Source organism: Psittacula echo (assembly GCF_963264785.1).
Source record: "Psittacula echo genome assembly, chromosome: 6".
Classification (NCBI taxonomy): domain Eukaryota; kingdom Metazoa; phylum Chordata; class Aves; order Psittaciformes; family Psittacidae; genus Psittacula; species Psittacula echo.
Window position 1 is genome coordinate 52353914 of NC_137743.1, and position 22218 is coordinate 52376131.

General features: G+C 40.0%; 1 protein-coding gene across 1 annotated transcript in view; it reads left to right on the plus strand.

Annotated features, from left to right (window-relative positions):
• Positions 1-301: 301 nt before the first annotated feature.
• Positions 302-22218, plus strand: part of OPN4 (opsin 4) — a gene marked incomplete at its 3' end in the record, with an annotated part of 35141 nt that continues 13224 nt past the window's right edge. The window contains exons 1-7 of the mRNA XM_080622014.1: positions 302-355; positions 7984-8126; positions 10047-10180; positions 11333-11536; positions 17501-17672; positions 18552-18716; positions 22042-22149. Of these exons, the coding sequence (XP_080478140.1) occupies positions 329-355; positions 7984-8126; positions 10047-10180; positions 11333-11536; positions 17501-17672; positions 18552-18716; positions 22042-22149 (953 nt within the window). The 5' untranslated portion in view covers positions 302-328. The remainder of the gene's footprint in view (positions 356-7983; positions 8127-10046; positions 10181-11332; positions 11537-17500; positions 17673-18551; positions 18717-22041; positions 22150-22218) is intronic.

Here is a 22218-nt window from a genome sequence, read left to right on the forward strand (position 1 = left end):
CTATCTCCTGTATTTAAATGGAAGCTGCTGCTGCTGCGCTTTGCTAAGACGGAGTGAAACGATCCGAAGCTCTAGTGAGAAACTCTGCACTGGACCTCACGTTATTCCAGAGAATCTAACAACCTGCTTTACATACACATAAAAAGGTAAATTGGCTGACTAAATTCAGAGGAGAGCTTTTCTTTCTTTCCTTTTCTTAGATTTTGTTCATGTGAATAGTCAGCCCATTCAAAGGGAGATCTCTTGTCTCTCTGAGGACCGCAACTGCACCAAAATTGTGGAGTCCTTCAACACCTGGAATGACTTGGAAGCCAATGCCTACACACTGATGGACCTGCCGCTTAGAGCCCCAACAGTAAGTGTTTTCTGTCACTAAAAGCTGTAGAAGTAGTTCTGCTGGCAAAGCTGGCATTTGTAGAACTGTAAATGGACATTTAAGGTGCATGTACACATTTGTTGCTGTAATGTAATAATGAACAGCATAATGAAAACTTTAAAATCTTCTTTTCATTCCTTTATTTATTTACCACAAAAAGGACCGTAGAAGTAGTGTTTTTCAGCAGAGTTACATGGGCAGAAGATAGGGAGGAAGAGTTAATGGCAAAGCACACCAAATATGTTGCAAACTGTCAAAACAACAGGTTCTTGGGTATTAAACAGCTGTTTGGTAGTTAAACACAATGCTCTCTTGTGTTACTATTCAAGATGGAAATCCCCCTAATTTCTGTAACAGTCTGTAAATGCAGTGGAGTGTAAATGTTAAAGAGTCATTATTTGCAGTTGCCCAAGTGATCTGTTCAGAAGGCTTTCAGGTAAGTTCTATCAAAGCTCTTTCTCAGCTGTGAAGTACTAAACAGAAAGAAAATTTCCTTAGAGGTGTGAAGGTGAGACTCTACTGTGATGACATTTCAGGATCAAATTCCTTTGGGCTGGCTAAAAATATTCTCCATTCCCACCCACAAGCCCAAACCAAAGAAGTCAGAAGTCCTCTTCCTGTTGTGTATCTCAGTCCACTATTAGAACTACAAAGTTTTGTTCACCTGCTTTTTTCACAGAAGTCTGTTTAAAAGTAAAGAATAAAATACTTTAAGCAAGCTAATTTTAAAAGTTTTCCAAATCTGAAATTCAACTTAAATTCTTGATGTGGTCACACCAGGTATTTTGGCATGGCCCACATAACACAGTAGACACTTTAAAATTGTGTTCAAGTTTCAACACAAACACTCCAGAAGGTTCTATGCATATAGGATGTTGGATTGGGTTTTTCAGTTTGATCCTAATTTATAATAAAGGATCAGTAAATATTTTAGTATTTGCATAGTGAAAATGCAGTCTGATTTTCTATTTTTTAATAAAAACTGGATTTGTGCAGTGTCTTACAGAAAGATAAACAGAGAAGTGTCCTGAGCCAAGGCACTTACAAACTAAATTAGATGGATAACATATAAAAGAGAATAGCAGAACACAGCAGACAGGGATAACAGGGACTGGAGCACATGGAAAAACGGAAAAGGATTCTGGGGACAGAGTGACTTACATCAGAAAATTAGAAACGGATTTTTTCCTTATTCTGCTGAAAATACATAATTAGCTGTCTGTTTCCTCTCTCTAGGCCAAGTGTGTGTATTTTCAAAGTTTTGCATTTTAATTTGACACAAAGATTGATTTAAGAGAATTTCAGGACTGAAAGCAATAAATGCTGCTTGTGGTTGAGATTAAATCTGGAAGATAGGATTCAAAATCTAAATCGCTCAACAGGAAAAACATCATCTATGGAAAGTCCTGCTGTCTACTGGAAAGAGGGCTTAGCAGTTGGCGTCACCCTGCTGAAACCATAATTGAGGTGGGATTACACTCCTCTTTGTGCTGCCTGTCATCACAGAACAAGTGCCTATAGAGGCAAGCTCAGAAATCAGGGCAAGGAACCGTAAAGAAAAATAAGTGTTACCAGTTGTTTGAAGTCCCTTCTAGGTAGGCAGTACCAACACTGCACCTAGAAACTCTAGGAAATTACAGTATTTCTATTCTGATGATTTTTCTAAACTGTGTGATTTGCTGTAATGTAAAAGGCCTAATGCTACCATTGGTTGTATAAGTCCTACTGTGTAAATAAGCCACTTTATTACCTGTATTTGTAGGAAAATTAAGAACAAAGAAACTTGATACATTGCCAGAATCAATGTGGGACTGTCAAAACTTGTTATGTTTTGGAACTGGGCTCTGTTCCATTGAAACTTTCAATCTGCAAGACCAATGCCTCCGGTTTGGAGCCAGATGAATTCATAAAAGCATGACATAGCAGTCCCTATGCCCCTTTCCTTGTGTTGTTTTACACCAAATTAGATATAATCCATCCAATGTCCAGGCAGAGGTAGCTGAAAAATGTCACTGTCCTAGTCTTTTCTATTCCTGGCTTTTAAGACAATGTCACACACACAAAAATAAAAATCGATTAATCAATCAGAACCAGCATTGAAATACGTTCAAATCCCCAAATGACCTTATGAGGATTTCTGCTTTCCCTGTAAGTATAAACTAAACCTTGCTTTATACTCTTGCCATTGGGAGAACGTGAGGAGTGGGCTATATCAAACATGGTTTTATGTTCAGTACAAGTATTTACATTCATGGCCTTGCTCCTACTACCATCAACACTGTTAGCTTTAATAGAACTTCAACAATCAACATTTCCAAGTAGACAGTTAGTTAAGTGATATGACCTTTTTCTTACTTTGAAAACAGGGGGTTTTTTTTCCGCAGTAATAGTTGAACTGCATTGTTTGTGTGTGGTCCTTTCAAAAATGGTATGTTCTCTGCTAGAAGTTATTCTAAGCTGGTTTGTTTTTTTTGGTTTGTGATGGTTTGTTGTGTTTTGTTTTTTTTTTGGTTTTTTTTTTTTTTTTTGCTTGTTTGGGGTTTTTTAGTAAATTACAAAATAACTATTTAAAGAGTCATCTCTTTATGAAAATGTGTATAATAAACAGACTCCCAAGACAGAATAGATGCAGATGTCAAATATTCCTGGGTTTTATCTCTGATCTAGAATTCCTTCTAACCTGGGCAAATCACTTAGGAATTACTGTTTTGTCCTGGACTGCAAAGGAATTCCTTTAGCCTTTTAACTCTCTTCAGACCAGTGTCTTGCAGGGTCTTAACAAACTTCATGGTGAAATGCAAGTTCTGCCCTACACTGATGTTCTCTGTATCTGATTAATTTTTACCCCTTTCTCTCTGTCCTGGGTTCAGTGCTTAAGTCACAACACTCTACTTGCACCAAGCCTGAGCAGAAATGAAAGTGCACTGTTCTCTTCCTGAAGAAGCAGGCTGCTCCTCAAATTGGCCCTCCAGAAAGAATTCTGCTTCCCTTGTAACCAGCTGGGGCAACAGGCCATAGATATAGAATGAGGCCCCATGTTGTGCTGCAGCCTCCACAGACAAGGCCAGAACAGAAAGGACTTAGACCTATTTATCTATCAAACACTTCCTTTTCTCCAAACTCCCCAAAAGCATCTTAAATTTGTAAGTCTCAGTCAAGTTTACTGAATGGCAACTGAAAACATGGTCAGTTCTGTTTTAGCTGTTTTTGTTGCAGGCAGTAGACAAGCATTTCCTTAGGGAGAACAGTGAACATTTTAAGAAAACAGATTGCATTAAACCTAGCTGTTTCCCTCTATTCTAGTGTTTTCACAAAGATATACTTAAACCTGCTGGAAGTAAATACACTAATGTAGGGCAACTTCGTAACTTCGTAACTTCTTGCCACTAACTGCATTGAGGCAAATGATGAGTAGGATTTAGAAAAGGATTACACCTATATCTGGAGAATAAAAATATCCTCCTCTAAGATTATCCTTTCAAATGCACAGTAAGCCTGTTTTAGGGTACAAATTAACTGCTAAGACTCTATACTGAAAATTAAATTCCCACATCACTGTTCACTATGCATGTTTTGAAGCTCTGTGAAACACCCAGTTGTGGCTAAAGTCAGGCTAGTGTTTTGTCAGGAATGGCGCTCTGAATCAGCGTGGCACTTCCCAAGTTCCTGATGACACCAAAATTATCCATCTGATTATGCAAAACTAGGGTGTAAATAAATAATAAATGATATTCCTATTGGAGATTAAGAACACAAATTCTTTTACAGTTCTAGTGAAAGGCCATTTTTCACATACTCAAACAGTATTATAAACCTTGCTTTTAAGGTTGACTAAAGGGCTGTCCTTGGCTATGATATGTTCTCCCACTGACTCTCAGTACTTACTGTAAGGAAATTTTGTTACATTACAGTTACTACCTTGATGTCCTCTACAGCTTCCATGACCATTTTGTGCTTGCTTGAGAAATGTGCAATGTTTATATTGACTCTCAGGAAGTTGGTGCTTCCCAATGAATTGCTTCCTACAGAATGCATACCGACCCAGCCACCCACAGCACAGCTGGTCTGTGGGTATACTGGCACCCAGTGGCCTAGAGCCTCAGGTGCAAGTATCTTCTTGACTCAGGAAAACTGTGGTCCATTTGTCCATTCACTGGAAAACGTCCAACCTCTTAGCTTCCAATTCAGTTTCTTTGTGCATTTGGTGATGTTTTGAACCACGTAACATTAAACAAACTGTGTTTTCATAGCACTTGGAAGAGGAATAATGAAGTGCTGGTTTTGCTTGGTTTTTTTCTTATCTTCCTTAGGAGGTGATTCTAGAAAGAATTTTGAATAGAAAAAAATGCAAGGCAACAATGCTGTGTATTATCAATGCAATTGGAATACTTGTTCAGAGTATTCTCAAAGGACAATTGCTACAGTGGAGATTGCAACAGTGGGGTTTTATTCTCCCCTGCCAACCAAATACTCATACCATGGGGTGAAAACAGAAGACAGAAGCTAAATAAGGTCCATCTGCTGGAGAAACTGAATAGAGAAAAGCTTTGAGTATTGTCTGATTCCTTGATTATCCTGCTGACCTGATTTCTTCAAGCACTATCTTCTTCTCTTTGTCCTTTATTTTGAAGTACAATTCCTGTAGAAGATCTGCAACTAAGAGTGATACAGGCATGTGTTTTCATTTTCTAGTAAGGAAGCAGTATGCATGCAACTTACTGATGAACTTGAAGAGGTCAGGTCTTATTTAATGCCTTGTCAGTCAATCAGTACCTTTCTTTGCCTTAAAGAAACTTTGAATCAGCTCTGTATTTCCAACAAAACAACTGAAATTACTTTTTTAAATAAATGACTTTTCCCTCTTAGAGAATAGTCAGAATTGGATCCTGTGGTAAAAATCCCAGGCCAACAGAAGTCCACACTAAAATGTGAATTTATTCCTCTTTCCCACAGACCTTTCTTTTCCCCCCATATATTTAGTATTACTTATGTTCTATCACAGCTCCACTATGTTATTCCTTTATTTTTTTCACACTTGACATTTTTGTTGATTCTGAACTTGTTTTATTCCTGAGCAAGTAATTTTAAAGTCTTCTACTGTCCCTTAAATAACCTTTTCTCTCTTGTGATTTCTCTGGGTATTTATATTTACCTTTTAAATTTTTCCTTGTTCTTAGTTTTCCATAAATTCAATTCAAATTAAAACCACTTTAATCTGTTCTTTGTAGCCAAAACAAGCTCCTTTAGTTGCTTCATTTCTGCTACCTTGATCCAGTTCTGATTAAATGGATAGCTACAGGAAAAAACATCAGAAATCTCCATTCCATTAATAATCATCATGAACTCTCTTTAGAACAGCAGTTAAAATATGTTTAAGCCACAAGCCTAAGGAAAAGAAAACCAAAAAAGTAAAACCAAAACAAACCAAGGAACACCCAATCTCATTTATTTGAAACACTTTTATCTCAGACTCTCCCTCTCCACTTGCTATTAGTGTGGGATTTTTTGGGTTATTTTACTGCCAGTGTGTTAAGCACAGCAATTTCTACCTAGGCAAGATGCCCACTGCTGTTGATGATGTGATGCCAACCTACAATTTGATACAGGAACCTGAATAACAAATGCCATGATACTGTTATTCAGTTAGTGTATCAACTTCAATCTTTTGCTCCAATTACAGTAACAGCCATATCCACATCTTCTTTCTCTAAGATCAGGATATTTGTCCAGCATTTTATTGCTGCTAATGCAGAAACCCAAGGAGTGCTTTCTAGTTGTTGAGGATTGCTGTGGGCAAATCTTCAGCATACAAGCAAAGACAATCTCTTCCAGAATTCCAAACAGTCCTGGGGTTCACCTCCTGCTATTGCCACCCTTGTTTTAAATATATGCTCCCGTAACTTCTGCCCAGTCTCACAGATGTATTCAGAAGTAATGTCTGCCTCTATTTTCTGAAAATAACCATTTCCTTTGATAACTGGGGTATTGTCAAAGGCATTTCTGGGTTGCATTCTGACTGCAAATACCAACTACTGCATAAACAACTGCAGCATAAAAGGGAGAACTTCATATCTACCCGTGTGCACTTTCCTCCTTTCCTACCAGCAACCTTCCTTTTCCTGGGAAGTAATGACTGCACATGACAGCTGTACCACCACCTGCCAGTATTTACAATTCAAAAGAATATATACAGCCTCATAGCACCATTTAAGCTTGATAAAGGCACAGACCTTGATACAGGCAATTCACTTGTCCTGGATCCTAGGCCACAGCCAAGTTGACAGTGTTCATAGTAGGGAGGCTACAAATGATTCAAAACATTTCCCATGCATTTCTCAATCCTTGTGTGATTCTTGTAGCTCAGTAGCTTAGGAATGCCATGGCTGCATCTTGCAGGCTTGAGCTATGAGCAGTGGCATTGGCATGCCATTCCATAGTGACTGACCCTTGACGAGGTAAGCCTGGCTATGAAGAACAGACAGGATCTGTCCATGCAGATGAGTGAGGACAGGACTTGATATTTGTCATGACTCCATTAGGTGGTTGGAGCTGATGCCAAGATACGTTGAGGACAGTGGCAGTTGCACAGAAGTGAGTGTTTAAGTCTCCCTGCCTGACCTTATGGCAAAAGGCAGCAGAACAGTGATGGTTTGGACAGCTGTTCTCTTCTCTTCAATGTCTATCAGGTCATCCTGCTTCCTGGATGCAGCCTTATTGTTTGCTTCATTACTAATCTGGGGTCACTCAGCTTAAAATGTGTTCATGGCTCCTGATATGTAACCAAAAAATGTTTTTAAATTATTGTTTAAAATGCTGTAGTCTTCAGACTTGGCTACCGAATTTTGCTGTGAGTTATTAGTTGATTAAGACACATGTGCTTTCATCAAGTGATTTGTCACATAATTCACAGACAGCAAAAAACCTTAATTCAGTGTAGAGCAAAAATAGAACTGGTATGGAAACCATGCATAAGGTATAAAGGATTTGTGGTTTAATTTTTCTGATCCTTAATTTAGTTTCCAAGGAACTCTTGCATGCTGCCAGGCTTTTGGTAACTGAGGCTTGAGGGCAGCTCACAAGTCAGCATTATTCAGCAGGAGAAATGAAATAGCCATGCTACTAAAGAAATAAATGCATATTCATCCACAGAAGATCATTTCTAGTTACAGAAGCCTAGCCAGTGATGTCAGAGGAAAACAGAAATTGTACTTCACAGGTACAGAAGCTCCCCTGAAATGAAAACTACAGAAAACTTACTTGTTTAGCACTGCATTACTTGATGTCAGATGCAATGAAAAGGGTCCCCTCCTGTCTTTTAGTTCTCTATATCCCTATCTTTCTACTGGGAGAAAACTGATTGCCTTTCTTCATCAAAATTCTAAACCAACAGTAAAAATATAAACAGCCCTTTGACTTTGCACTGCTGATGACATATTTGTCTCCTGAAGATGATCAACAGTAAATGTGATCTAAAAGCAATTAGCTTTTCTTTTTTTTTTTTTGCTTGCTGCTTTTTTGCATTCTTGACCATTTCTTCCTCTAGAGAAGCACACGCCAGTTTATTCAGTAAAGTCTGATATACCTGTGACCTCTTGCTTCCTCCACAGAAGATGACAGTGCCAGATGTGCCTGGTGCCTTTCCTACAGTGGATGTCCCAGACCATGCCCACTATACAATTGGAGTAGTTGTTCTTATTGTGGGAATCACAGGAACTCTGGGTAATTTCCTGGTCTTCTATGTTTTCTGCAGGTATCTGTCTTTCAGATTTTTTAAAAAAATACTCAGATTTATGAACATTAACAGTACCTTGACTGTGCTCTGCAAATGCAGCACAGTCAATGTACCATCAGACTACTATCCAGACATAGTAAAATGCACCAAGAGACATTGCTGTAGCAAAAAAAATGACAACCTGCCATTTCTCTGACTCCCACTAACCATAGCCACAGGAAAACTCTTAGTGAAACTGTAAAGAATCACCCAGATATGTCAAGCAATAGAAAAGCAGCCAAAGCAGAAACCACCCAGTGATTTTTTAATTCTATTGGCTGAATTATGTCTGCACTGGACTGATGGGATGTTTTGCACCTGTGTCTCCTGCATATCTTCTCTATTTTAGAAATGCTGCTTACTACTCAGTTTCTTTTCCCACTCTGTTCCTCACTGTCATATCTCTTGTTTTCACATTTTCTAACACTTGGCTTATTTCCTCTTAACTAAAGCCACATTCCAACTTTTATATTTGAAGGAAACTGGATCTCTGACAATGATGTGATACTTTCACCATTTCTGTTCTGCCATCCTGTTTCTGTTTTGTCACAATTGGGCAGAGCATTGGCATGATGTCCAGGCCAGTGAGCTTCTACTTCATCATTGATCTTTAGGAACAAATGTAATAAACTAAAATAACAGCAATTATATGATAATTTGGCTGTGTTAACTTGAATCACTGGAGTGTGGGTGAAGGTAGGCTGGGTGTCGAGCCTATATTTATGTGGTGCATTAAATGGCAGGTTTCAGTATGTGCATTCATAGTAGATACCAACACTTCAGTGTGAACGATACAGCCTTAAAAACAGAATAGGCATTGGCATGCAGACCACATACGTGAGGATGAAGTACTTGAGCTGCTTAGCTCTTTGGCTGGTCCCATACAGGAAATCCAGACATGGCAGTTGCAGTTCCACTAAAAGACATTTGTCTTAATTTGAAGACGTTATGAAGACAGAAAGGGATATTGACTGCAAAGTAATAAATACATCAGAAGTTTGGAGAACACATCAGATGCCTACAAAGCAGTCTCAAGTAATTGCAAACTGTAAGACAACCAGCTGCCTGAAATAGAAATATATTCAGTAACTTTGCAGACTACTGAATATATACGAGTGGCCCATAAGCATCTACTAATAATAACTCCTTGCTCCTAAATTGCAAATAGGTTACAGTAGCCCTATCAGTTGATTCTGGATCAGTGCAAAGAACTCATCATTTATGCTGGTATTTTTCAATTGTGTCTCAGATTGAAAATTAGAGAAAGGAGCTAAAATGTTACACAGAGACTGCAAACTGAGGAGCTCTCAGTTAAGCTTTTATGTGTACCCTTTAGAACACTATACTACAATACTGTGAACAGTATTCTGTGAACTGAATACAGGCCGGATACACTGAAGGATGGCTATTGATCTGTTTAAAGTCAGCGTCTGGGCAGTGAAATGAGTGTCACAGAAAAGAATGGATGTAAACCAAAATGCTTGGTGTGGTACATGTGAGTTTGCTTAATCCCTGTATTTGTCACTGCTGGTCTTATCAGTAGTGGAAAATGCACTCCCCTCCCCCTGCTTAAAATGACCTAGATCCAGAAATCCATAGAATACATCACTTGAATTTCCTGTTAATCATGGCCATGCAGTACACTGGGTCAGAATATTTAAGGAATAATATAGTTTATCCCCATCAGTGAGCTGTGAATCCTCTAATGTGCACAGGAGTATAAAGGTGTAAAACAGCCTTGCTTATGTTCTTTTGTGAAGGAAATGAGAAGCACTCTGCTCTAGCTTGCTGCATAGAGTGTGCCTTGGTGTTTGTGAAGCTGACAAAGCTCACAGGAAAGAGCAACAATGTAATTAACAGTGCAGCAGCATTTAGCATTTTTTCTTCTGCTCTCTTTAGGAGTAGGAGCCTTCAGACTCCAGCCAACATATTCATCATCAATCTAGCTATTAGTGACTTCCTGATGTCCATTACACAGTCTCCAGTTTTTTTCACCAACAGCCTCCACAGACACTGGATTTTTGGTGAGAAAGGTTTGTATATATTCTTTATGAGATTATCATTAAGTATGTTCTTATCATAGTGGCAGTTAAACTACTATTTCCCTATCCTCAGGTCCCCTTGCAATGTTGAGAAGATTTTTCAACATTGTTTCAGTGTTGACACAAATGTTTCTTTGAATATTTTTGTCTGTGTGCGATAAATATAGTCCCACCAGGGAGAGGAAAATTACATACATGAGGTAGATACAAAGGTGACATTGGCAACGTAAGGTGCAGGACTAGTCTTCTTGCCAGAATTCTTCCCCAGTTACATCGTAACTTAGCTCTGAAGTTATGAGCAATGCCATTCCATAACACACCAGCTTAAAAGCTTTTCTAAATAACCTGTTCTGGGACTTGCACTTGGCAAAGTGAGGCAAGAAAGCTTGGCAAAAGTGAGTTTTCACAACAGAAATATTAACAGAACATTTCCTGTGCAGAAAGATGTGGAATGAAGGTGCCTTAATTCTTGCTTCTTGAACAGGTATCAACAGACAGGAAGGTCAGAGAGGTAATGTTGCTATCTTGATCTCTGATGACCAAAAGCACAGTTTATTTAGTTCCACAAAGGTTTCAAGTATACATGTTAAAATGAAAACCCAAACCACTGCTTTTAATCACTAGGCTGTTTCAATAATTAAGATAATTCATTAATGTATTCATAGTCTGCATATTTACTTCATCAGAATCACTCATTAATATATTCATAGTCTGCATATTTACTTCAGGTATGCTGACCTTGAAAGGTAAAGGGTTCTATGATATCAAAGTAGCTATAACCCACTGTTAAAAAACCATCCGTTTCCACTGGAGCTGCAGTAGAACTGGAGTTAAACAAGCTACTAATAGACTGTTAAAATTATCCCACTAGAAATATCAGAAATCAGTGAGTGAAAACATGTTAAGTGTCACTGTCTCCAGCAACCCAAGCAAACAAAATCTTTGAAGTTTATCTCCACAAATGATATAATTGGCAAGATAGCAGCTTTGAGACAGTATTCCAACTGCAGGAAAGGTGAACTTCCATTGCTTTACAAATTCCAGAAGACATTCGTTCACAAGAAACACAGTCTTGAACTATTCCAGAAATTAATTGGCATGGTAGATTAATTTCACTGCTACTTCTGTCATCTTCATTGAAAGGCTGTGAGCTGTATGCCTTCTGCGGAGCTCTTTTTGGCATTACATCTATGATCACTTTGATGGTGATTGCCTTGGACAGATATTTTGTCATCACGAAACCTCTGGCTTCTGTTGGAGTGATGTCTAAGAAGAAGGCCCTAATAATCCTGGTAGGAGTCTGGCTGTACTCTTTGGCTTGGAGCCTCCCACCCTTCTTTGGATGGAGTAAGTTAAACGGAATGAAAGTTTTTTTTCCCTCATAGCATTGGATTAAAGACTGGTTACAGGTATAGAAGAGGGCTGAGTTAGTGCTTGCATATTAGGCTTGAATAAACAGATTTGAAGAAAACTGATAAAATATGTATTGAAACTAAAAATCTCTAATCAAAAGGGGGGAAAAGAAGTGTATTACAGCATATTATATGACAATGGCACTCTTCCTTAAGCTCATTCTTTACTGAATAAAGAACAGTAGATAGAATCAGTTCCAAAACTGGCCTTGGCAGGATGCAGCCACCTATTTTCCCATACCTATTTCCACTGAACCAAATCCAATGACATATAAGTGAAATAATTCACATAAAAGAGGAATACAATCTGAGTCTGTTTTGCAAGTACATCTTCAGTAAGTCTTGACTATATTCTAGATGGGCAGATTGCATTAGGTTTTGGTTCCATTCTCCACTCAGCCACTGGTATCTTCACTACAGCTTCCAATAAGGATGTCATTTAGTAACTAATTTGCTTTTGTAAATGTGAATCTTACGCCTGCAAATTGGAACACAAATGCAGCATCTTGATCCTTGCAACTTGTAACAAATAGAGTTTCTGTTATTCTTCCTCATTTTAATCCACCTCTCTACTATTATTTGTTTCCTATGAGTCATCCGTTTCAGTCAGTAAGTTCGAATGAACTCATCATTCAAACCTCTAGCCCATTATTGTGCTTCCTAATTCCAGAAGAGAATGTGTCAGCTCAGCTGAGATGAAAACACAGCAATGTTTGACCTTCCCAAAGGATACTGCAACCAACTCAGCTACTGAGTAGTATTTCAGCAGAATTTGGTTATTGTCTTCTTGTCATTCTGGTCACCCATAAACATGAAGTATGTTTAAGCAGACAAACTGCAGTACTGGGAGAAGCAGCCTTTAGTTGAATGAGTAGCTATTAGAATGACAAAATGACAACGTAGTCTTAGATTCTAGATTCTTAATTGGAGAAGGTAAAATAGTTGCTTGAAGGGTGTTGTTATCTTGTAATTAGATTCTAATAGCATGCACAGTACTCTCATACTTCAATTAGATGTATCTGAGCACATCTGGTGCAATACTTTTAACAGTTCAACAGAAAATATTACAGAAAACAGTGAAAATTAAAATACAAAGTTAAGAAGACTTCTGGTGACAACTTTTTTACTTAACAGTTTGACACGGTTCCTTTAAGGAGATTATATTTTATATCAGGCAGAATATTATGTATGTATGATGGTTTTTTCTTTGTACTGAACTATACCTCATGACAAAATTAGTTTGATCTGCACAACAGATCATTCTCCTTTGCACAGTAAATTTCCCTTGGCTGCACAAGCTTAAAAAAGTGGTAGCTGTAGCAATCAGTTTCTTTTCACTCCTTGAGAAGAGAGCAATTTGACAGGAAAGGGAGATATTTAAAAACAAGGCAGGTTCGATTGAAGATCCACTGAAGTATCTGCAGAGATGCTCTTTGACTATGTTGAGCTTTAAACAATATTCAGGAACTGAAATGCTGCTCCCTCTCCCTGCTGCCTCCCCCGGCAGGCCTGGTTGCTGCGCCATGGCCCTGGCTGGCTTGGCTGTTTCTGCCTCCTGCTGCTCTGCCTCTGTGGGAAGGCTGCCACCATGAGGGACTTCTGCAAGATCCTGGGGATGTCCTGCAGCACCTCCATCAAGGACATCAAGAAGGCCTACCAGAAACTGGTGCTGCAGCTCCATCCTGACAAGAACACTGACAACTCCTGGACACAAAAGTTCCAGGACCTGGGGGCTGCCTATAAGGTGCTGTCAGATGAGGAGAAGAGGAAGCAGTATAATGCATATCGTGAGGAGGACTGAAGGTAGGCACCAGAGCTCCCATGGAAACATCTTCTCACACTTCTCTGGGGACTTTTGATTCATGTTTGGAGGTAACCCTTGCCAACGAGACAGGAACATTCTCCAAGGAACAGACATCATTGTGGACCTGCAGCTACACTTGAAAAGGTATATTCAGAAAACTTTGTAGAAGTTGTCAGGAACAAGCCAGTGGCAAGACAGACACCTGGCAAATGGAGATTAAGTTGCCAGCAGGAGATGAGGACCACCCAGTTGGGTCCTGAATGTTTCCAGATGACTCATGAACTTCTTAGTGATGAATGTCCAAATGTCCAAATGTCCAAACATCAAGCCTGTGAACGAGGAGTGAACACTGAAAATAGAGATAGAGCCAGGCATGGGGTGTGGTCGGTAATATTCTTTCATTGGTGAAGGAGAACAAAAAACTCACTGGAGAGGAGAGAGGAGATAAATGAAGGACTCATTGCAGTGATGAAGTCTGCTTGTACACCTGGTTCATTTTCACCACGGGAAATACCCCAGGCACCACAAATACTACAGGCAGTCTTTGCTTTCCTGGTTGTTCCCTTAACTGCAAAATAAAGTTCACCCATGTGTTTATAATTCTTTAATTAAAAAAAAAAAATCAAAACAGAAGTGCCATGAGGATAATAAGGGGGCTGGAGCACCTCCCATACGAAGACAGGCTAGGAAAGTTGGGTCTGTTCACCCTGATCTCATAACAGCCTTCCAATATCTGACGGGGGCCTACAAGGATGCTGGAGAGGGACTCTTCATCAGGAACTGTAGCAATAGGACAAGGGGTAATGGGTTTAAACTTAAACGGGAGATTTAGGTTAGATATAAGGAAGAAGTTCTTTACTGTGAGGGTGGTGAGGCACCGGAACAGGTTGCCCAAGAAAGCTGTGAAGCTTCATCCCTGAAAGCGTTCAAGTCCTGGCTGGCCAGAGCCTTGGGCGACAAGGTTTAGTGCAAGGTGTCCCTGCCCATGGCAGGGGAGTTGGAACTAGATGATCTTAAGGTCCTTTCCAACTCAAACCATTCTATGATTCTATGAAACTTCTTTTCGTCAATTCTCCAGGATACAGAGGAGGACCATAAAAAAGCTAGGAGGATTGGCCAGGTTAATAAATGGTTAAAAGGGTGCTGTCGTAGTCAGGAGTTTGGGTGTCTTGAACATAGGACCCAAGTTAGTAGGCCAGGTCTACTGGGGGCTGGTGGAGCTGTTCTGATAAAGAAGGGGAAGAGTGGTTTTGGTAGAAGGATTACAGACTGGTCAAGATTGCTTTAAACTAGATGTGTTGGGGAGGGGGACATCATTCCATCCCAAGACACTCACTCAGTTGCCAGCACCAATAATAAATGCTCGGAGCAATGTAGAGATATTCCAGCCGCTCCAGCCAATAAGCCGGCTTCATTTGGAGCTCGGCTCAGATGCCTCTATACAAACGCCCGTAGCATGGGGAACAAACAAGAGGAATTAGAGATGTGTGCATGTCTACAGGGGTATAATAGGCATCACAGAAACATGGTGGGATGGCTCCTATGACTGGAGTGTTGGAATGGAAGGTTACAGGCTCTTTAGAAAAGACAGGCTCGGCGGGTGGGGAGGGGGACTTGCTATTTATGTCAGTGAGAAGAGCGTGCAGCAAGCTCACTGCCCTGGACTTCAAGAGAGCAGACTTTGGCCTCTTCAGGAACCTGCTCAGTAAGATTCCATGGGATATAGCCCTAGAGGGCAGGGGGGCCCAAGACTGTTTCTTTATATTCAAGGATCACCTGCTACAAGCTCAGGAGTGTTGCATCCCAACTAGAAGGAAGTGCAGCAGGAGGGACAGGAGACCTCCTTGGATGGATAAGGAGCTGCTCAGGAAAATTCAAAGGAAAAAAGAGGCTTATAGAAGGTGGAAGCAAGGACAGGCGGACTCAGAAGAATACAGGGATGTTGTCCGGGAAGCTAGGGACCAGGCTGGGAAAGTTAAGGCCCAGTTAGAATTAAACTTGGCTAGGGATGTTAAGGATAACAGGAAGGGATTCTATAGGTATGTAGTGAATAAGACAGACTAGGGACAATGTAGGCACCCTCCGGAATCTATCAGGAGAACTGGCTACCCTGCATTTGGAGAATCTGAGGTTTTGAATGACTTCTTTGCCTTGGTCTTCACTGGCAAAGGCTCTGACCACACCACCCAAGTCTTGGGAGGCAGACGGAGGGACTGTGAGAATGAAGACCCTAGGCCCACTGTAGGAGAGGATCTGGTTCGAGACCATCTTAAAGAACCTGAATGTGCACAAGTCCATGGGACCTGATGAAATGCATTTGCGGGTCCTGAAGGAGCTGGCAAATGAAGTTGCTAAGCCACTGGCCATCATATTTGAAAAATCATGGCAGTCAGGTGAAGTTCCTGATGACTGGAAAAAGGGAAATATAACCCCCATTTTCAAGAAGGGGAAAATGGATGACCCAGGGAATTACAGACCAGTCAGCCTCACCTCTGTGCCTGGCAAAATCTTGGAGCAGATTCTCCTGCAAGGCATGCTAAGGCACATGAAAAACAACAAGGTGCTTGGTGACAGCCAACATGGCTTCACTAAGGGGAAATCCTGCCTGACCAATTTGGTGGCCTTCTATGATGGGGCTACAAAACTGATGGACAGGGGCAGAGCAGTTGACGTAATCTACCTGGATTTGTGCAAAGCCTTCGACACTGTCCCACACGACATCCTTGTCTCTAAATTGGAGAGGCATCAACTTGATAGGCGGACCACTCGGTGGATAAAGAACTGGCTGGATGGCTGCACGCAAAGAGTTGAGCTCTATGTCCGGCTGGAGACCAATAACGAGTGGTGTCCCTCAGGGATCGGTGTTGGGACTGGTCTTGTTCAACATCTTTGTCGGTGACATGGACAGTGGGATTGAGTGCGCCCACAGCAAGTTTGCCGATGACACCAAGCTGTGTGGTTCAGTTGATACACTGGAGGGAAGGGATGCTATCCAGAGGGACCTCGACACACTTGTGAGGTGGGCTGATGCCAGCCTGATGAAGTTTAACCATGCCAAGTCCAAGGTCCTACACCTGGGTAGGAGCAATCCCAGGCACGGCTACAGGTTGGGCAGAGAAGAGATTCAGAGCAGCCCTGCAGAGAAGGACTTGGGGGTGCTGGTCGATGAGAAAATTAACATGAGCCGGCTTCAGTGTGCGCTCACAGCCCAGAAAGCCAACCGTATCCTGGGCTGCATCAAAAGGAGCATGATCAGCAGGTCAAGGGATGTGATCCTGCCCCTCTACTCTGCTCTTCAAGAGACCTTGGACCAAGAGACTTCTGCTCTCGTGAGACCTCACTTGGAGTATTGTGTGCAGTTCTGGTGTCCTCAACATAAAAAGGACATGGAACTGTTGGAACAAGTCCAGAGGAGGGCCATGAGGATGATCAGGGGACTGAAGCACCTCCTGTATGAAGATAGGCTGAGAAAGTTGGGGCTGTTCAGCCTGGAAAAGAGAAGGCTGTGTGGAGACCTCATAGCAGCCTTCCAGTAACTGAAGGGGGCCTATAAGGATGCTGGGGATGGACTATTCATCAGGGACTGTAGTGACAGGACAAGGGGTAACGGGTTAAAACTTAAACAGGGGAAGTTTAGACTGGATATAAGGAAGAAGTTCTTTACTGCAAGGGTGGTGAGGCACTGGAATGGGTTGCCCAGGGAAGTTGTGAATGCTCCATCCCTGGTGGTGTTCAAGGCCAGGTTGGATGAAGCCTTGAGTGGCATGGTTTAATGTGAGGTGTCCCTGCCCATGGCAGGGGGGTTGGAACCAGATGATCTTAAGGTCCTTTCCAACCCTAACTATTCTATGATTTTATGAAACAAAATTATTCAGCTTTCTGATATGAAGCCTTAGACTTCTAAACATAAATACAACAGGGCAACAGAGTAAAAGAAAATGAAGTACTTTGAACAAAGAATTGTGTATCCTTTAAAACTCTTTTCCCCTTTATAAGAATGGGACTAAATCCCATGCTATTCTGAGTTTCTTTCTCTTCTGCACACAGAGGAAGAATCACGTCATGGCTTATATATTTTCTTGTCTTTCTTTCTAGGTGCATATATTCCTGAGGGTCTGATGACTTCCTGTTCCTGGGACTACATGACTTTGACACCATCAGTCCGTGCATACACAATGCTGCTTTTCTGCTTTGTCTTTTTCATTCCTTTGATTGCTATCATATACAGCTATGTCTTTATATTTGAGGCTATCAAGAAGGCCAACAAGTAAGTAGCCAACAGCTTTAAGTTTTTATCCTTGCATTTCATTGCCTGCTTATTTTCTTGAAACAAAGACTAAGAAAAGAAAATAGGGAAGATTTTCACTTTTAATTTGTATGCATGACTGAAAACGGAAACCAAACAAGAATTCTGTCGTCAGCATGGTAAGAAGCATGATGCTTAGAAGGGCCATTCCTGAATTTAAGCCAGAGCTGTTCAGTATATTGGCTAATGCTGCAGGAAATGGTATGAGTAGCAGCAATAGAAATCTGAAGGATGAGAAAGGAGCACAGAGATTAACCTACCAAAAGAAATACTAGAAGAATATCAGACACCTAACAACAGTGTATCAACAACTATTTCACAAAAAATAGGTCAAATTAAACTACAAGTTTGACAAAGGGTGAAAAGAGGTAAACCATTTAATTAAAGGCCTTTGAAAGAAAAGCTGTTGTTGTAAAAATAAAGGTCAATGTCTGCCACTACATTTGTAATCTGTAGGTATCTGTCCTGTAGATATCAGCATATCTAGTCATACAGCTCAGAAGCACAAAGTGAGAGTAAGGTAGCAAAATTGGACCTATAGAAGCAAGGACTTCTCTAACGATATTTAACACAGAGTTGTTCAATGCTTGAATACCCAATTTATATGGAAAGTCTTCTGGTACGGGACTATTTTCTTTACTGAAGCACATATGAATCTGCCACTGATTAGTGCAATGAAAGTGCAGTTAAAGGACTGGTCATGTATATACATTAACACACATTAAAAGAGCATGATACTTAGCATAAACTAGCATAAGAGTACTTGTTGCCACCCTTTATGAAGCCATTTGCTCAATTCCCTACCTCCTTTTTTTGCTGTCATACGTTTATTTCCCCTAGGTCTATTCAAGCTTTTGGATGCAAACATGGAAATAAAGAGTTCCAGAAACAGTATCAGAGGATAAAAAATGAGTGGAAGATGGCCAAAATTGCACTGATTGTCATCTTGCTTTTTGTCATTTCCTGGTCACCATACTCTGTTGTTGCTCTGGTAGCTTTTGCTGGGTAATTACGAACGTATCAACAAAGGAATATTCAGTGAAAGCAAAAGGTGTAAAACTGTAGAAAACAGATGAAAGTCAAAGCTACTTGTCAATTTTAATGCCTGAAGTGCAGCCAAAATATTCACATATTTAGGAGTGACATTTAACAAATGAGGCACACGCTAACTCTGGTTTTTTCCTTAGTTTGACTTAGAAAGTTATGAAAAAAAGAGAAAAAGAAAATAGGAAGATTGTTACTGGCAACATAACATTACTGCGCTGATGATTCCTGAATGCAGATTCTCTGCACTAGGATATTTGAAACATCTGAAATTTATTTAGCACCAAAATGCTAAATAAGGGGCCCCAAAAAATCCACCCAGGAACTGATTCTCTTTTTTTCTCCACTTCTTTCACTTACAAAAGTCTACTCATTTTATTCTGTTACATCAAAGAGCTGAAATTGCTTACATGATAAGCAAGTTCAAAATTAGTATATACTTGCATTGGGGAGCTTTTTCATGTTGGATATAAAAGATCATAAATATAAACAACCTAAGCATGTTTTCATCTATTTAGTTGTCAGCATTCTATGCAGTAATTTCAACAAAAGCATGATACTATTAATACTGTATCTGTACATAGCCTGATACCAGACTATAATTGATACAATCCATTGTAATAACAGACTGGGAGTCCACATGCCTTGGCTCTACGCAAGTATTTCTCCCATGTTAACCTGTGAATTTTCCTGTGTTTCAGTTTGGTCTTTGTAAAATGTTGTGACTATCTGCTTTAGAAAGTCTTGCCAGCTGTAAATCCTCAAGTGGAAGACTCCTATGATAGTACAAAGCACTTCTATCTGTATTTCTCAAGTCAGAAATAAAAAGTAGGTTTTCCTAAAATTGACACACAGGATAAATTTACGTATGACAGAGCATTCTGGCATGCAGGGTTGATTTTTGTTACACACCTGAGGAAGAGGCCATTGCAGGGCCTCTTTTCACACATAGTTTAGGAAGGCAGCTTCCTAAACATAAGATTTCTAAAATCTTATACCTAAGAAAAAATGGTAAGAGGATTCTCCCCCTTTGTGTCTACAGGGGCAATTCCAAGCAGCAGCAAACATTTTCTCTGTGAGGGTAAACACATTCCTCACTCAGAAACACAAACCCTTAGGATGTGCCCCAGCATCCCATTCCCTATCACAGGGGGACTTAGGTACTCAGTACCCACCACTGGTCACATGTGACCAGACAGACAGAGAGAAAGAGCAAGAAGACAAAGAAATGAAGCACAGCTACACTGCAGCACTACTTGCTCTAAGCTACTGCCTCCCACCAAAAAATAATTAAAAAATTAGAAGATGCTTTAAGCTTTACATTTTAGCTATGTAGTAATGTCACACTGTCCTGTATGATTCAGCATTTACCTTGGGATGATCAAGTGCCTGCTGAACTTGACTTCTAGCCCATATCTCACACTGACAAAACATGAACAAATGGACAATTTTGTAACTCTACAGTATGCGACAAATGAGCATTTGCAAATTTTGCTCATGAAGACATCTGATGAGCAACACAGCTTTATTCAGCTTTTTATTTTTTTTTATTTTTTTTTTTTTTTTCATTTCTGAACTATGCCTTTTAGGCAATGCTTCTGGGATTTTTTCAGAGATTAACAGACCAAGGCTGCAGGTCTTCTGTGGACATTTATTACAATGAACTCAGATAAAATCACTGCGTACCACAGATAGAAAGCAGACATGGAGTCTGTGGCTGTAGTCTTCGACTAAAGGCAACTCAACAGAGTAACAACATACTCAAAATTAAGGAAGCACTTTAATTTCTTTAGAAAATATTCTGGTTCACTAATATTGCTGGTCTATAGGTTGTATTTCTGGGAATCGTTAGCTTAACCAAAAGCCTTTGTCACTATTTCTCAGCCTTTGTCACTATGACCTCTCCATTAGTCTTACCAAAGCAGCATCTCTCTCATCTCAGAGTCAAAAACTGCTTTCTAGCAAGGCCATGCTGTTGTTTGTTCTCCAGAATCTCTGAAGAATTATACCTCTAACCAATGCTTTAAACGTATGATTAGGAGAAATCATGTTAAAAATTGTATATGGAGAACATGCTTATCAGAAAAAAGCCTTAAATTAGAGGTGAAATGACATCTCAACATTCAGGCAGCTGACAAAATGATTCCTGTATCACCATTAGCAAGCCATTTCCATTATCTGCACATCACAGAGCATAAATATTTGCATAGCATGATGAAAAATTTCTTCAGAAGGAAAATGAGCTGCCACCTACTTATGCAATTCTGTTGTTTGTTTGCAGCATGTATATGAAAGACCTTCTCCTGAGAGAGGATTGAGAGGAAAACTTGTTTTCTCCAATCATATAGTAATGTAAGGCTAATGGAAAGATGGAGCTTAGACTGTGTTCCCAGGAAAGAGGAGCAGTGATACAGAAAGGATATTATCCTTGGGAGGAAAGACTGACTTACTGGGCCACTTCGCTTAGAACTCTTTCTACCAGTGCAGGAAGAGATATTCATAGCCTCCAAGCAGGTCTATGGAAAATTTGCCTGCTGGAAACTGCCTATGAAATGTTTTTGTTATTGTGGTCTGAGTTGTTCTATTGAATTTCTCCTGACCAAAACCTTAAGGGCTACTTCAAGCTACCTTCAAAAATTAACTGGCTGATAGCAGCATGGCATCATAATTCTTTTATCCTTTAGAGTCATATCACCTGTACATATGCATGGTCACAATAACATGAATGTGACATATGACACCTGAAAATATTTCCCCTTAACTGTTCAGTTCAGAAAAATACTTCCTCTTCATTTTTCAATTCAGATCAGAAAAAAAACAAAGTTTTAATAGAAAAATAGATTTTCAGTTATCTTTCCCTATAATGCTTCATTCTGAACACCTATCTAGTAACCACAAATTTATCTGTGGTCAAGTATATCTGCTGAGTTTGGAACAGAGATACCCTGATCAACACATGTTCAGATTGAAGGCTGACTTTTTCACTAGGAAATGTTGGCTTTGTCAGCATGGGAATTACCACCATCCTGAGTCACAGTAGTGAAGTATTGCAAGAGAAGTCCTAAGAAAATAGTGTCTCTCAGAAATGTAATTAGAAACGTTTCTTAGAAATGTAATGCTGTTAAACATTACAGACAAAGGATGTAAAATTTGTTCTCTCACTGGGTATGGAAATCCCCCTTTTATTCTCTCTGGGACACTAATAAAGCATTGTCTTGTCAGTGTGTAACTGCATAGACTACACAGAACTCAGTACTAAATATATAATGCATTTGCATTACTCTAGGTATTCTCACGTCCTAACACCTTTCACAAACTCCATACCAGCTGTGATTGCCAAAGCTTCTGTCATCCATAACCCCATCATTTATGCCATCATTCACCCCAAATACAGGTAAGTTCACTCTTACAAGTTAATTTTAATATAGCAAAGAAAATCAGACAATAACTGTCACTTTTAGGA